General features: G+C 40.9%; 2 protein-coding genes across 44 annotated transcripts in view; both read left to right on the forward strand.

The window, feature by feature from the left end:
- The window catches only part of LIMS1 (LIM zinc finger domain containing 1), a 66,681-nt gene extending 60,935 nt beyond the window's left edge, over positions 1–5,746 (forward strand). For 13 of the 14 annotated variants that reach the window (XM_040551816.1, XM_040551905.1, XM_040552064.1 and 10 more), the window contains 3 exons: positions 1,083–1,131; positions 3,344–3,419; positions 4,248–5,746. In XM_040551816.1, the coding sequence (XP_040407750.1) occupies positions 1,083–1,131; positions 3,344–3,419; positions 4,248–4,362 (240 nt within the window). In that variant the 3' untranslated portion in view covers positions 4,363–5,746. Of the gene's footprint in view, positions 1–1,082; positions 1,132–3,343; positions 3,420–3,672; positions 3,836–4,247 lie in introns of those variants that run through there. The other variant, XM_040552620.1, reaches the window with a different exon arrangement.
- Positions 5,747–8,441: 2,695 nt separating this feature from the next.
- The window catches only part of LOC121065896 (E3 SUMO-protein ligase RanBP2-like), a 100,966-nt gene continuing 92,596 nt past the window's right edge, over positions 8,442–16,811 (forward strand). For 14 of the 30 annotated variants that reach the window (XR_005817548.1, XM_040549349.1, XM_040549425.1 and 11 more), the window contains exons 1-8: positions 8,443–8,773; positions 10,973–11,040; positions 11,551–11,662; positions 12,639–12,791; positions 13,672–13,902; positions 14,277–14,422; positions 15,736–15,928; positions 16,472–16,562. Coding sequence is in view for 28 of the 30 variants with exons in the window: in XM_040549349.1 (XP_040405283.1) it covers positions 8,699–8,773; positions 10,973–11,040; positions 11,551–11,662; positions 12,639–12,791; positions 13,672–13,902; positions 14,277–14,422; positions 15,736–15,928; positions 16,472–16,562 (1,069 nt within the window). In the remaining 2 variants the exon portion in view is untranslated. Of the gene's footprint in view, positions 8,774–10,972; positions 11,041–11,550; positions 11,663–12,638; positions 12,792–13,671; positions 13,903–14,276; positions 14,423–15,735; positions 15,929–16,471; positions 16,563–16,811 lie in introns of all 30 variants that reach the window. The other 16 variants (XM_040550379.1, XM_040550551.1, XM_040550239.1 and 13 more) reach the window with 5 other exon arrangements.

Genomic DNA, 16,811 nt, shown 5'->3' on the forward strand with positions numbered 1-16,811 from the left:
TTCAGGAGCTGTGGTTTGACACGAAGCCTTTGTGAGTAGCGTGTTTTTTTTCTGCTACTCTAAGATGATCCTGTTAGGATACACAGCATCACCCAGCTCATTCATTCAGCTGCCTAAGACTACAAAGACTTAATTTGTCAGAGGACACCACCTAGTGACCGCTTGCATTTAAATAAGAGCTATATACAGTTCCCTGCAGACTCCCTTAATTGTGCAGTCCAGCACTGTAAGGTATAAACCATTATTATTTGGAAGCCAACCACAAGGTGTCACGTACACACCTTTGCTTGGCTGAAGTAGGCATTATCTCTGGGAGTTGTAAGGCATCTGCTAATTACAGATGGATTCTTAAATTGTCAGCGATGAAGGGCAGATGATTGAAATGTTCCTGGCACACTTGTAGGCAATAAATGCCGTGACATTAGTAGAAATAGCTGCATCCATGATAGGGCAAGAACGTACACCAGGCAAGAGTTGTATGTTGAAGGAATGTCATTCACTACATCAGCTCCTACAGTTAGAAAAAAAACACATGAAATTTTGGGCATACAAAACCATTCATAGATTGTTACATCGTGGACAGATGTTAAGTATGGAAATGGAATGAAGGATTTCCGGCCTTTTATTTATTGACTGATTGATTGATTGTAAGAAAAATAAATAAACATAGCATTTCCTTACAGCTTTTGCCAGAAAAAGTAGCATGTTGTTCTAGTCATGCTTGTAAGTCCAAATGTTAAATTGGATGATTACTAAAGATCTGTATGTGACTTTGCTGTATTTTAAATGCTCAGGATTAGAGAAATAGTAAAACAAAACAACACAACATTTTTAGAGTGTCAAGCAGATGTAAACAGATGTTTTCATCTTCAACATTACAGAGACTTTTTCTGATAAGATGATGCAAAACTTAATTGGAAAACAAAAGCAGACCTGCTAATTTTCTCTTTTTTTTTTTTTTACTGAAATAAACAGTAAAGCTACTGTGCCCATCAGCCAAAATAGAGCATTTTGTTATTTTGAGAAGCTACTCTTGATAAAATCATTCAATTAAAAATTCATTACTTCTCCTTCCTCTTCAGCTGTTTGGTGATGTTTGTTTCCATTGCAATCGTGTGATTGAAGGAGATGGTAAGCACTTTTCTGACTGTTTTCTTAACGTTATATTTTGATGGAAGTTCTCTCTAACAGTGGAAGTAAGGCCCTTGTTGAATCCCTGGCTGTTCTCATTAAACCAAAACAGGCCATTATCTTGATCAGAAATTAGGATAGATCTGATTAGTCAAGAGGCCAAATAGTAAGAAGACCTTGTAGTGAATGTTTTGTGATAGTGGAAGATCACGCAGTGTCTAAAGAGAGCTGTGGTCAGCTGGAAACCCTTTAGTAACAAGCAAAGACCAGGGATGCTGGGAGATGCACTGGTGGCTTCCTGCCCCACCTACCTTAAAAATGAACACATGCAACTGTGAGAATGACTACATTGGCATCTTCTCAAATGAATTTAGGGATCATGATCTGGATTTGAAAAAGAATTAAGATATTTAAAGATTTAGGTGGGCTTTCTAATGGATTTTTTTAAGTGCCTAACTTTCATCATTTCAATCCACTTCCTGGAGGTATTTGCCTATCTATCTCAGGCACCTGTCTTTTGAAAATCTAGGCTGATGATAATTTCACAAAACCAGGAAGGAATTGTAAAGATCTGTCCTGTGAAGGCATAAGTGGAAATGAGTGTTTCAATTTTGGGGGGCAGGGGGAGGGATTATTTTGGATGCTTTTTGGCATTTTATCATAGCTGGTTGTCCAAAGGCAAATCATTCTACCTGCAATAATGCCACATTACTTTGTTCCTGGTTACACCTGCCTGAAGTAAACACTGTAATACCAATGTTAGCCTCACCTAAACCAAAGCTATTAGCAAAGTGGGCGGAAGCCTCTAGCTTTTAAAAGGAGCCATAAGGTAGTTCATAGTCATGTAAATATAGGGTGAGACCCACATTCCGGGGATGTGCTTTCCCCACATTTTTGGGACTGGACTGTACCTGCAGAACAACAATCCAGAAGGCTTTGGAGGAAGCTGTATCTTCCCCTTCGCTGAAATCCTGAATGAAGAGAACTGGGGCTTGAAGCGAATGAATAACGCAGCCTTGTCTGATCACCACATCTCTGTGTGTTTCTTACATTACACTGTGTAATCTGACTCCCATATTGTATGTGTCAGCCACTGAACTGAACAGATTGTGATGTCGTCATTTCTTTATTTTCATGGTGTGTCTTCAATTATTCTACGTTTCTTCTTTCACTTCTGCACAGAAATTTGACACTGCTGTCACAAATGATGAGTATCCAGTACTTTATTTTCTCTCTCTCTGGTGAAACAGACATCTGTGGCAACAGTTTTTCAAGAGAGTGTCTATGACTGTATTGGAGAGGTTGCTTATAAGCGAAGACTTTCATCTGCTTAGTATTATTTTGGCAAGCAGGTGAATAACTATCTTCTGTGGATGTGCTTGGCCCAATAGTGTAGGAAAAAAAAGTTTTGCATGACAATGTTCTGATTCTGTTTGCTGCTGACAAAATGTTGCATTTTAGGAGAAAAGCATTGCATTGCCCTGGATCCTCTACATTTGGTTAAAAAGAGAAGCAAGTTTTGGCAAGGAACGTTGGGAAGGTATACTGTGAAAGAGAGGAGGAACAGAAAAGAGAGATAAAGAACAAAGAGAAAAAGCTTTCTCTCCAAAACAAAGAATAAAAATATATTCATGTTTATCATGATAAAGTGATTTATCTCGTTAGTCCATAACCTTTTTTCACTTTGGTAGCCCTGATTTACCAGCAGCGTCCTGATTCCTGGCTTCATGTTAGTTTCTTCAACCAGGCAAGTGCTACAGTTGATGGCACTGCGGTCTGAGCAGGGTCTGGGGAATGAAACAGAATAAAAACATAAACACCCTTTTGCTGGATTGCTTTTCAGCTGAAAAAGTCTCCTGGTCATGTTTGAAACATGGCCTCATAAAACAGTTGCCTGAGGTCAGCGTGCTATGAGATGAGGTAGAAGCAAGCAACGTGAGTCAGAAATTTGTTAAAATGGTCTTGCTGGTGACCATAGCATTGTATGTGCCCTCAGAGACAGCTTTATCAACACTTCATGGTCCCACTGTGCAGCATTCACATGTGCCTATATGTCTTCCTAGTCTTGCCATGTTACTGTTATGGTCCTCAATACTTGATATAAGAATCAAATGATTGTGCTTCATGTCTCGTGAACATTACAGCTTTTTCTTTATATATATATTTTTTGTAATGCTAATGATTTCCTTTCTTTTTTTTTCCCTCGCTCTAGTTGTGTCTGCTCTGAATAAGGCATGGTGTGTGAACTGTTTCGCTTGTTCAACCTGCAACACTAAGTTAACACTCAAGTAAGTTTATTGATAGGTGTGATGCCTTCAAAACGGATCGGTGGTTATCTTTACAGTGTAGATGTTGCTGTAGTTTAACTGTTATGGTACAAAAACCATACGATCAGCACTGAGAAAATTGCGCCTGTTTCTTCCTCTTCCTCCATTTACTAATCTACATCTTTTTCAGCTGTCTGTTCAGTTCTTCCTTCAGTTAAGTCTTCTTAACTCTCCTCCTTTTCTGTCCCTTTATTTTTTCTGTTTAACTCTAAAGGGATAAGTTTGTTGAAATTGATCTAAAACCTGTCTGCAAACATTGTTATGAGAAAATGCCAGATGAATTTAAGCGACGCCTTGCCAAACGGGAACGTGAAGCAAAGGATAAAGAGAAGCAGAAAAAGAAAAAGCCAATCTGTCTGTAAACTTTTTTTCCTTCTCACCACCACCTCTGCTCCTTTCTTCTTTGGTTAGTGCTAAGGATGCTTCTATTTAAAATTTTTGCATGCATTCATGGCAATCAAAACCAAAATATTTTTCATACAACTGCAACTCAAAATAATGTTATTTCATTATCTTATGTTTAGTCTGCCTTGCTCTACAATGAGATTTGAAAGGCCTTTTAAGTGACACAGCTACTAAATATGGACACTTGGGAGAAGACTGCATAACTCGCATGCAGTACTGTAATTACTGTCTACAATGTATATAACCTTGTGGCAGTAACTTCATAGATATGTATAAATTGGAGCTGTATTTTTTTGTCTGTGCACATGTGCTATGATACTTTCTTTTTTCAATATCCTTGCATTAAAAATGGGACTTTTTTTTTTCTTTGCCTTGTCACTTTAGGAATAAATTTGTTGAATTTGATATGAAGCCTGTCTGCAAAAAGTGCTATGAGAAGTTTCCTCTAGAGCTGAAGAAAAGACTGAAGAAACTAGCTGAAACTTTGGGAAGGAAGTGAAGACTTATCTGCTCTCCCTGTTCTTTATGAAAATGTTATACATATTGCGTGTTGGGGGGGGGACTTTGAGGCTGCAATCAGACAACAGATTGTGACGCATGCCTTTCAATCAAATCGAGATATTTTGAAATTTTCCATTCTCTATACATGTACATGTATACTGATTTGTTGATAAATAGGCCACACTTACAGACTAAATTAAATATCAACTCACCTGAAAGGTTTCTGACCCTGATAATGCAGTTGAACTGGTACAAGTGCGCCATTGCGCACAGTAATCTCTGTGGAATTTTAGATAGAAAATACGCTTGTGAATACCTGCAAAGACACACTTTGCAAATGTGTCTAACATTACGGACACGTAGTGTCATTTATATTACTGAAAGTATCGATGTGCAAATTAAGCATGAGTATAAAACTTCAAGTGTCTAGGGCAAGAAACCAAACATACCTCACTTTGTGGAAAAAAAAGATGCCTAGATTTCAGGTCAGATAGTCTCATTAAGGAGCCTGGTTTCAGATGGTTTGAAAAGTATCGTATTTCTAAATACAGTCACTGTACAAATGACCTGCTTCTGATAGTTTGTGCTTACATGATGAATCTTTGTACATCAGACTTAGCATGAAATATCTATATGAAGTCTATATTCCTACTGCAAGAAATGAGCATACTCAGAACTACTTGAATTTTGCTATATTCCATTCAGAGTAACACATTAACTTTTATATATGCTTTTGCATTGTATTTACTTTTTGTGCCTTATTCTGCTGGACCATACATAACAGTGTTCCATTAAATATATATATATAGTTTTATTTTTATTTCATATTTTTATGCAGAAACTATATACAAGGTATTTTCAAAAGATAACATACTTTGCCTTAATTATTCAGGATGCAAGAGGAATTTTGTTACAAATGTGAACACCTGAGGTTTAAATTTAGCTTCTTGGCTTCTTTAACTTCTAGAACAGTAATGGAAATGCATATTTCAATTAACTGGCAATATTACTTTTACACTGTGAGTGTAAATATATGTGGTTTGATCCTGCTAGGATCTATTTCTTTAGTCATCCTCAAGAACTGAGCTCACAAGTCATCAGAATTCCTTATAACATACACCTGATTGTTTTATACCATTGACTTCTGTTCTTGCACACCTGTTTTATTTTTCCCTTTTCTATTGAAAATACAGTTACTTAGGAATTCTTGATGGTACTGTGTTATCAAGTACATGTGTTTTTTTTTCTTTTTCATACTAGTGACTTACACGGATTTTGTGTAATTGCATCATAGCAAGCAAAATTTCCTTTTCTGTTTATGGAAAACTAGTTGCTTGAAAACATCTTTCCAGTGTCATCAATAAAGGCTATGTTATTAAAACTCGTATCACGTCTCTTAAATGAGTGTTTGAGATGGGTGGAAAAGCAGCGAGGCAGCCTTTCTTCCCTATGCTTCTACCTGTGACTATGTAAATACTTCCTTATCCTGATTTAAAGGAGACATACGCCTAACCTACGTATGCACTTTAGTTTTTAGGTTTAAGAAAGAAACTGCAGTTTGTTTCATAATGAACAACTTGGTTTTTCTGGCTCTTTTCTGAATTGGCACAGTCACTAGGTTTTCCTAAAGAAAATACCTTGTCCGAGTTTAAAATGTATACCTTCCTACCACATTTTTTCTCTCCTGTTTTCAATGTAATGCGGCTTTCACCTCAAACCTGCAGTTTAGTGCTAGGTAAGGTATTTTTGATTGTTATTATTGTATATATTTATTCAGTGCAGTAACAGTTCAGTAGCTGAATGCAGTCCATACTGTATTCATGACGAGAAGTTCCTCCCCCCCAAAAAAAGTTTAAATAACTAGCCTGATAACACCGTTGTGATTTTGGACTGTGCCATGTATTCAGGAGACCACTCTCAGCAATACGTCCTTTAAATTGTAATTCAGTTCTTCTAGTTTTTTCACGCTTCACTGACAGTATGCACAGCCCTACTGCTCAAAGAGTTGGGTGGAAACAGTCCCTGACCCGGAGAGGCATGGCCTGCCTTGCGTGGGTATATCCACCCAGAACATGGCAGCCTCGTTTGCGCCTCCTGCAGGCTCTGCGGTAACCCTGTGACCTGAAGTCAATGTTTTTTGCTGTTTCCAAGTTCTTGATCATGAAGACTGCACTATGGTGCAGTAGCACCAAGGTCGTGGCCTCTTGTCATTAACACCAGTGTATGTGTTTCAGACCCCACTACGTAGCACTAAGAGCATGCAAGGGTTCAGGGGTTCAAAGCCTGCTGCATCACAGAAATATTTCAGAAGGTTGGGGCTGCTAGAGGCCAGGTAGTCCAAACCTCTGCTCAAAGCAGGTCTAACTTCAAAGCTGCACCAACACCGAAAGTCTTACCCAGCCAAGTTTTGAGTATCTCCAAGGAAGATCTCACAAGCCTCTGTAGGCAGTATGTCACAGTGTTTAATCACCCTCCAGGTGTTGGTGTTTTTTTTCTCTATTCTTATTATTGGAGTCCTCTCTCCAGTGGAGGGTTGCCCAAATTCACACTGCTCCCTCGGGAGCTGTCTTTGGAGTGAACTATCATTGAAATAATACCCATGGATTTTGTCATGAAGAGCATTATTAAAAGCAGTGCAAAACAGGGAGGGAGCTAGCAATTAGACAATTAACCTGGACAATTACAGGTCTAGTGTTGAAGCTTACTTCCTGGTCTGTCAGTATTATAAATATTTCACATAGCTGGACGTGCTTTCTTTAAAGAGGCTGAGTTTATTACTGTTTTTTTGAACCTTGACCCCTACTAGGTCTCTCAAAGGAGGCTGTGGGCCTGGGATTTGGGAACGGACGCCTCAGCTTTGCCCCCTTTTTACTGCATGGGATCAATCATGCATGAGCAAGAGAGATTCCTTTTGAAGCTCCTGCTTAGAATAACAGTAGGGAGCGCTTCAGAAAGCCCAATGGATGTAGCTGTAGGGGGAAGGAGCTGAGCCTAAAGCCTTTCTGCCTCCAGCAGTGGTAAATCCTGAGCTCAGTTCCTACCAAGGTATCAAGATGTGTAGTGAGCCAAGCTGAGTATGGTCTGGTTGCAAGGTTAGCACTAGAGCCGGTCAACTGCTGGCCTGTCTGGTGGGCTACCTTCCTGGTGTTGCAACCACTGGGGACAACGTGGTGCTAATTCCACAGAGATGCTGACCAGCATCAAGGCACTCGACCTTGTCTGTATGAAGGCAATTTCACATGCAATTTCACATTATGAAAAGCAAAAATTTCCTCCAGTGACTCCGAGCCAGCTCTCGGATTCTCCTCTGCACCAGCACTAAGACTTCTAATCCTCAGCCTGGCAGGTGTTGACAAACTGCTTGTAACCCCAGTCATTTAAAAAGCAGAGGGGAAAAAAACGCTCTTTCTTCTTACGGAATTAAAGCCAATGTGTAAAGAAATCACCACTAATAGAGCAAATAATTAAAGATAGGGTTAACTCTGGGTAACCAGGGTTAGGGGGTTAGGTGGCTGCTGCTGATCTCCTTACAGAAACAAGGTGGATACTTTATTTTTCCTGAAAAGATGGTAGGAGTTGTGGAGACGTCGGTAGTGCTTAGGTGTAGCAGGAAACTTGTGTATGTCAATGGGTCGCTAGAGACTGAGAAGGGGATGAATTTTTAATGAAGAGATATTCACAGAGGTATCACACGACTCGGGGACAGCCCAGTGGCCTCATTTTGACCAAAGTGACTGGAACTTGCAGAAAAGCGAGCCGGGCACCTCCAGCAAGCAGGCTCCTGGTGGGAATTAAGCCACAGGGCAACTGTCTTACGGCTTAAAAAAAATAAAAATAAAAATAGTTTAAACCTCCTGTCTCAAGCTTTGCAGCCTGCTCATCTTAAGGGCTGCTCCCAGCTGATTTCTGAAAGGCCATTTGCAAACTCATTTCCTAACGCCCCGTAAGGGAGCCCCAACGGCCGCCCCCAACGGCCGCCCCCAACGGCCGGCCGCCGGCCCCGCGCATGCGTCACGGGCGGGCTGGCCCCACCCAGCGCCCCGCCCCCTCACTGTAGCGACAGCTCCTGCGCATTCACCGGGGGCGAGCGCCGTTGGGCGCGCGGGGGGAGATTTGCGTAACGCGCGGCGGCTCCTGCGCACCCTCCGCAGGGCGGGCGCCGCAGGGGCGCGCGGGAACGTGCGTAGCGTGCGTAGCGTGCGTAGCGTGCGTAGCGTGCGCAGCGTTCCTAAGGTGGGGCGGAGACGCTGCGCGGCTGTTGCCCCGCCAGGAGCGGTGTGGCGCGGCGCGGAGCGGAGCAGAGCCCGGCTGGGCTCGGTGTGGCCGCGATCGCCATGTTGAGGCGCAGCAAGGCCGAGGTGGAGCGCTATGTCGCCGCCGTGCAGGCCGCTGCGCCTTCCCTGAGAGAGGTGAGCGAGGCCTCGCCGTTTCCTTTGGCCCGGGGGGGAGAGGCGGCCGGGGCCCCGGTTGGCTTGGCTGAGGGTTGGGGTTGGGGTGGCCGGCTTCGTGCGGGGGGGGTGGGTTGGGGTTGGGGTGGCCGGCTTCGTGCGGGGGGGGGTTGGGGTTGGGGTTGGGGTTGGGGTAGCCGGCTTCGTGCGGGGGGGGGGGGGGGGGGGGCGTTGGGGTTGGGGCTGCTCCGCGGCGCTTCACGGACGGGAGGGTGTTTTTAGCAGCGTTTTCCTTGAGGCCGGTGCGAGGGAAAAGTAAGGGGTTTCCTCACGGGAAACGCCGCGAGCCTCTCCTCCAGCCGGTGAGCCCTGGGGTTGCTGTAGGAGGGGCCCGCCGGCAGTTACAGAGCTGTTCGGGTTTGTGGGCCCCTGGTTCCTAACTTCCCGGCGTTACTTCCCTTCAGAAACTGAGCTCAAATAGGCAGCACGCCGCCTTAAACTTTCAGTTTCCTTTACGTGCGGTGCGGTGAATATTTCTGGCCGGCCGCTTCGTGAAGCGATAGCGTCGAGGGAGGGAGAGCTGGGAGAAAACGGTTCTGCTCTCTGTCACTAGCCGGGCACAGGGGTGAAAAACTCCAAGCGTTCCTGTTATAGCTGGAAAATGCTACGCAGGTCTCAGCCAACTGATGCAATTCACGGGGCCCTAATCCTGAAAGATGCCGTTCTGCCGCTCTGAATTGGTTTTATTGCAGAGGCAGAATATTTAGCAACCTGAATGTGCCCGAGCTAACCATTATACGTTAGGGACTGCATGCAGGGCCTGTGTACACCATCATTTGTGCCTTTCCCAACAGCAACAAAGTTGTCCTGTGACTTTGTTTATTCGACTTGGGTGCTGTTTAGATTAGACAGTGTCAAGTGCATCCCTGCCAGACTCACAGATACTTTTCCACAGTTTTGATATTCCTGGTGGACTCGACAAAAAACATTTCCTCTCCTTTTCTTGTGCTCAAGGCCACTGGATGCATTTAGTTTTGACTTTTGAGCGATGCTTACAACTGACTGTGTAGCACAGTCCACGGTGGAAATAGTTACTGGTTTCCTTGTGTTGATTTCGGAGGGAAGGGTCTTACAAGGCTGCAAGCGTTTATTTTGAGGTTTCTTTTCATCTCTGTATATAAGGTGTCAAGGTTGACTCCACTCTGGCATGTCAGTGCGTCTTTGTGATACCTGAAAATATGGACTGAAAACTAGGAGGCCTGCTTTCATTCACATTTCACTTTTTAAAGTTTTACGTAGATAACTTGAGGGTGGGAGGGGGTGAAGACTGGCAGTTTGAGTGTATTTAGAATGTAGACAGTTGTCTAACGTTTTGTATCATAGACCTAACTGCCTCCAGTATTTTGGAGTTCACAAACAAAACCTGCTTTTGATCTGATGTTGGGAGCTCAGATTTTAAATACATATTATCTAGCTTCTACCTTGAAGTTTTTGCTTGTGACTTTGTAGTTCCCTAGCTCATTCCTTTGACTCATTTCCTCCTGCCCATGTTTCTGCCATCTTGCCCTCTTGCTTGCTCAGTCTTCTGTTTTGCCTTTTTTTTCACTTTCGTTTCCTTGTTTTATTCCTCCATAAATACCTTCCACGTTTCATCCCCAGAACAAGTGTGTTCAAGTTATCTCAGACTGATAACATCAGAAATAAATTATTGTATCAATGCATTTTGTATATAAACTGAGAGTAGGTGGGATTTCTTAGTTGAGGAGACAGCATTTTCTAGCTATATTTAAACAGTTGTATGTGACATGTACTAGAGCAGGACTAAATAGCAGCTTCTTGTTTAGTCTGTCAGATTTAGGTATTCTTTTTGCAACATTGTTACATTGGGGGAAAAAACACTGTACTTTAAACGTAGCTGACTCCATTCTTCTACACTTTTTAGTCAGAAGTGTTTATGAACTGTTACAAGTATTAAGGCTTGTTGCTTGCTTCACCAGTAACCTCAATTTCACATTAGTAGCCTTTGCCCGTTACTGGAAAAACGTTGTTTTCCAAATCCCACATCTTTCAAAAACAAAGCTTTGGATATGAGGAGCGGACTGGAGCTGATAACTAGTTATCAAATTCAGCCTCTCAAAAGTATTAGAAGGGCCTTCCTATTCAATTACTTTAAAAGTGTTGTACGTCTAAAATGTGCTTGTTGTGTGTTTTCCCCTTCAGAAATCGTTGAAAGGATTCCTTTTTGCTAAGCTGTATTTTGAAGTAAAAGAGTATGAACTTGCTAAAAGGTAACACACGTTGATGTATGTTGTTATTCTGTTCTCTAAAGTATAATAGAAAAGCTAAATGAATATGAAGTAGACTGGAGAAATCAAGATCGCTATCATGCTGCTTTAAGGTAGCAGTAGACGTGGGTATCAGATGCTGTTTAAATCTTTATAAAACAGCAACTTAGATAATTAGTTATGTGATATTGAAAAACTTACCGTTTGAAATGGCTTTTATTCCATTGTATTATGAAGTTATTAAAGTTTCTGTGAAGTTATTAAAGTTAGTTTCTTTTTTTAATAAACACCAATACTTGCTGGCAAATAAGTAGCATCTGTACATGTAAAAAATAATGTTGTTCTGTACTGTAAGGTCCAGACCAGGTATCTAGAACCAACCATGACTGCGTTTCCTGTATCACATGTTAAATTCCTGCTTCAGTTCCATGGAGGCTGGGGGGGAGGACAGAGAGACTCATATTATTGAGGAATATTGGGAATATTGATCCTTTTTTTTTTCCTGTTCCATAGGTACATATGTACATACCTCAGTGTGCAAGAGAGAGATCCGAAAGCACACAGATTTCTTGGACAAATTTATGAAGCTGAGGACAACACAGAAAAAGCTTTTGGATGTTACAAGGTAAGTACTCAGCTGACCTCCGATGTCCTGCTGTAATCCATTGCAAAGGGACTTTTAAAATCATTCAGTTCTGGACACTTCTTAAATGCATAAAAGAAAACATGTTTGTGGAAAAAGTGTAATATGTATGCTTTCCGTTGCCAAATGTGTATGTATATGATGTACTGCAGAGGGGATTCTTCATTTGACGTGATTTGCTTCAGCAGTGTTTTTTTTAAGTTGATTCTTTTGTGACCTAGACTGGGTCTTTGTGCTACCTGCTATTAAATTCTTTCCATATCGTACATTGCCCTTTGGACTAAGGATCTGTGACTGCTGTCGAATTCCCTAGTAGGGGCTCTGATGACAGCAGTAATCTAGTTGCTACTGGAAGACTAGACCTAGGGTGTTTTCTAGTTGTTTGTATTTATTGCTTTTTTTTTGGTTTTGTTTGGGTTTGGGGGGGTGAGATGGGGCAGGGCAAACATAATTTACATTTATATGCTTGCCCAATGAGAAATTCACCATCAGAATGCCTTTGTTCAGGTTTTGGGGAGGGAGAGGATGTGCTCAAAAGTTTTGCTGCCAATACATCCCGGCTTGTCTTAGTGTGTGACTTAATTATATCTTTCTTCAAAAGTGTCCATATGGAGTTAGACTAAAGGTACTTAAGAGTCCAGCTGCCAGCGTATAGCTGGTGGTAGGGGCAGAGTAGCTGGCTTTTGCATTTTTGCTCTTCTAAACTGTTTCTTTTCTGAATTTTTGCTCTTTTGAGTTGCAGCAGATGTATCTGGATGCTGTAAACTAGTGATACGTTTAGAAACTGAGGTCTTTCTTAATGTATTCAGAAAGTATTTACTAATAGATCTGTCTAATTTGAATACCTGTGTCTTTTCAACGAGTGGTGTAATTCTTTCCTGTTCTGTGTGGATTGCAAGATCAAGTTACCTTTTTTTTCCTGACTTTTTTTTCTGTGTGTGTGCATGGGGAAAACTAGCGTTCTGTGGAGTTGAACCCAGCGCAGAAAGATCTAATACTGAAGATAGCTGAGTTACTGTGCAATAATGACGTCACTGATGAAAGAGCAAAATACTGGGTTGAAAAATCTGCTAAGTTGTTTCCTGGAAGCCCTGCTGTTTACAAGTTGAAGGTAAATGCCAATTTCCAACCTCTGTTCTGTGACTTAAAGAAGCTTCTAGTATCTGACTGGGGCACTTTTCCCATGTCATCTCATGTAAAACTTCCTGGCGAAATTATTTTAGAATCTTGAGCATTAAATCTAATGGAATTAATATTCTTTAGATTTAATTATTCTAGAATTTATTCTTCTAGATTTAATATTCTTCTATTTAAAGAAATGTTAATTTCTTTGCTGTTTGACGCTTCTGTCTAGCTTTCAAGAAAACTGCAGCTGCAGACTTTCATACACTTCTCAAGGTTTCAGGGTTGACAGTCTTCAAAAATGCAGGGAAATCATGTTAGTAGTCACATCCAAAAAGTTAAGACTAGGTAGGCAGTTCTCTATTTATTGTGTGACTGGCAGGAAGGTAGCAGGCCTGAGAACTCAGACTTCCTTGCTCTCTATGCTGCTTTTTTTGTTTTTTAAATTTGGATTAAAACAGCATAAAGTAAGGAATGCTCTAATTCTCAATTACTGTGTAAATGCCTTCAGTCACACAATCTCGCTTTTGCACAAGTATTAGTTTTGTGTAGCGCAGCAGCAATGACACTTAAAGTCTTAAGATGCTTGTTTCAGACAGGCTATTCTGCATCAGGGTATGCTGTCTTTGAACCAAATGGTTTCACAAGCTGAACATACCATCCATAAGAGGCAAATTGTTTTGGTTTTTTTTGTATTTTAAATGTTTGAGTATTTCATCAAACTTCGTAATAACTGGAAGCTTTTCAGCTTTAATAGTTTAAGTAATGTAGTCTGTGTGATGGAGGCAAGAGAATTGTCTCTTAATGCAGTTGTTGAAAAGGCCCACATGCAAGATGAAATATTAATGTGTTGCCTTCATGTTCAATAGGAGCAGTTGCTGGATTGTAAAGGTGAAGATGGATGGAATCAACTTTTTGACTTGATTCAAGCAGAGCTCTATGCAAGACCAGATGATATCTACATTAACATCAGACTAGTTGCACTCTACCGGTCAAATAATAGGCTGAGAGATGCTGTTCTCCATTGTCAGGAGGCAAAGAAGAAAATACCTTTGCAGTCAAGCTTGGAATGGTGCTCCTGTGTCATAGAGACATTTGAGGTGTGTAATCGTATTTTGATATTGTGATAATCTTCTGTATCCTTTAAACTAGCTTGTGTCTCTTAGTTCATTACACTGACAGCTATTTCTCAAGTGATTTAACTCCTTCAAATGCAAGTTAGTGAAACCACTCAAATTACAAAGTACTTCTTTGGAGTTTCCTTCCTAGACTTAAATGTTACGGAGTTGTTTAGTTTCTAATTTCAGGGACCAAACTGTTCAGGCAAATAGTTCCCTGGAATTTTGCTGTTGGTAAATGTCTCAGTAGTGGAAATAGATTATGCAGTAAATGATAGTGATTTGTTTTGGAGAAGTAGTGTCTTTGCCTTTATGGAAGGATGACTGTTCCTTATCCTCTGAACCTTCTTCTTTAGGAATACCTGGAATCTGTACAAGACTTGGAGTCTGATAAAAGTAATTGGAGAACTATCAAGAAAGATCAACTGCTGGCCTATTGCAGCTTTCTTAAAGTGACGCTATCTTCTAGAGATGCTCAAGAATGCAGAGGCGCACTCAAAAAGTATTGTTTTACCTTTTCTGTATTTAAAGCAAAACAAAAAACCTCTATGAACTACATGGATTTTTCTAGGTCACAGAACATCTACCAGGCTTCAATTTCACTGTGTAACCAGTTTGTGGATGGGAGACGAGACTCTGTTTTAGAATAAAGAAAGGTTCCTAATAGGCTTGAGCCCCAAGCTATAAGCCTTGTTTGAGTAGTCAGCACATAACCATGGGGAAGACCCAATATTATCTTGGGTCAATTACCTTTTTGCCCTTCAGTAAGAGAATGTTCTGTACTTCAGCAACTATCTCATTAAAATTTCCCAGGTGCTTGTGCATCAGCTTTGTCCTGGTCAAGTTAACACAACACGTGTTGAAATAATTAAGAATTTTAGGCATATAATATAATTGGAAGGGAGGAAGCTGCCTGCAGTAAGAACATTCACCTTCAGAGAAAACTGGATAGTGTTTCAGGGCTAGCTGGTTTCAAGGCGTACCATTTGTGTCACAGCTGAAGTAGTACAAAACAACGTTTGTAGCCAATTTGTTGGTGAAGAGCTATGTTCCCTTAGATCTACCTTCTCTTCTTTCTGTTACCTTCTCTGGAGATATTCAAGACCCATCTGGATGCCTACCTGTGCAATTTGCTCTAGGGAACCTGCTTTGGCAGGGGGGTTGGACCCAATGATCTCTCGAGGTCCCTTCCAACCCCTACAATTCTGTGATTCCCTTTCTCGCTAACTTCTATTGACATAGCTTTGTTTCTCGCTTAAGTGATGATTGTTACCTTTTTTAAAACAATGTTCTTCAGTCTGCTCTTCTTGAATGAGTATATGAAGCAATACAGGCAATGGTTGAGGAATAGGTGATGTCCAAATATGTTTTCTCCCCCCCCCCCCCGAACATTGACCATAACATTGACCATAAACGTGTGGTTGTCCTTCAGGGTACCTAGATCTGAAGCACTTCTAGATCATGGCAATGCTAACAGCTATTATAGTGTTGTCAGGTTACTGAAAGAGTGTGTTGACTGTTTATTGGAAAGCCACTCCTGAGTGGAGACTATTTACTGGCCTGCAGCTATTCAGATTGCTGCGGTATCTCTTATTTGGAAGAACCAGTCTAACTGTATTTTGGTCTGTCCTTTTGGTAAGTGAAGTGAATTTTACTTCAATAAACAAAGTTGAGAGCTTTGGGAGTTTGAGACAGTTATTCTGCCTTCTAGTTGACTCATCAAGTTACTTGATTCACAGTTAAATAACATTGACCCCAAACGTGCTATAGCTTTTACCAGGACTTTGCTCAGAATGAGTCTTTTCTACATTTTAGTCTTGATCGTGTGCTTCACTCAGTGAAAACCTATGTGAGTGGGACTGACGAGTTGTCTCGTACCTTCATCGAAATGAAAGGACAGTTATACATGCATGCTGGAACTTTGCTACTGAAATTGGCTCAGCAGAACGAGGCACAGTGGAAAGAGGCTTGTGAACTGGCAGCATTGTGTTACTTGATAAGTTTCCAGGTAAGTTGTTTTTCAGTGTACGCCTTTAGTTGATGCAGTTCTTGGAATGCTCCGTTAAACACTTGTATTCTGAAAATTAACTAGTGTTTGTAAGACTCCCTCCTCACCAAATCTTATTATTCCACGATTCTTTAAAAGATTTCAAATGGCATCACTAGAATAAAAGTGTATCATCAACTGCTTTTCTTGTCAAAAGTAAATTGACTCTTAAAGGCTAATGAGTGTATTTCCCACAGTCTGTTCTTTTCTGCAATACAGCTGAAAACATAATGAATAGTAAGCTTATTGGTGTAGGGAGGGAAGAGGATGAACTGAGTAACTCCCATATTATTGCGTAGACAGCAGAACTAAAAAAGTGTGCTATTGTGTGCTATTTGCAATAGATACAGTTGCCCACTTCATATTTTTCAAGGGATGTGTTATATAGTACCTTCAGAATTGGTGCTTTTTTCTTAAGTTTTCTTGTGCTTGTTTCCTAATTTTTGAGACTAATTTAAGTGATCTGCTTTGTATACTAAAGAAGCTATAACAATTCTTCACCAGGTTCCTAAACCAAAGTCAAAACTAATAAAAGGGGAGCATACTGGACAAGATACGCTGGAAATGTTGGCCTGTGATCGGAAAAGCCAGTCTGGTAATGAAAAATAATTAAAATCCCTTAGTTCCATTTCAGTCTTATGAATAGCTACTTTAAGAATCAAGTGACTCTTGTTAACGAATACACTTTGTGTCTTGAAATATGCAATAATACTCTCTGGATTCTGACTACATATGAAATGCAAAACAGTAGTTTGATCCTGACATCTAATGTTTTCTTCCTCCTCTTCAGCATGGTGGTAGACTTCATTCTTTCTTTTCAAGTGAGCTTTTTCTTCTTTTTATC

Source organism: Cygnus olor, chromosome 1, assembly GCF_009769625.2.
Source record: "Cygnus olor isolate bCygOlo1 chromosome 1, bCygOlo1.pri.v2, whole genome shotgun sequence".
NCBI classification, from domain to species: Eukaryota; Metazoa; Chordata; class Aves; order Anseriformes; family Anatidae; genus Cygnus; species Cygnus olor.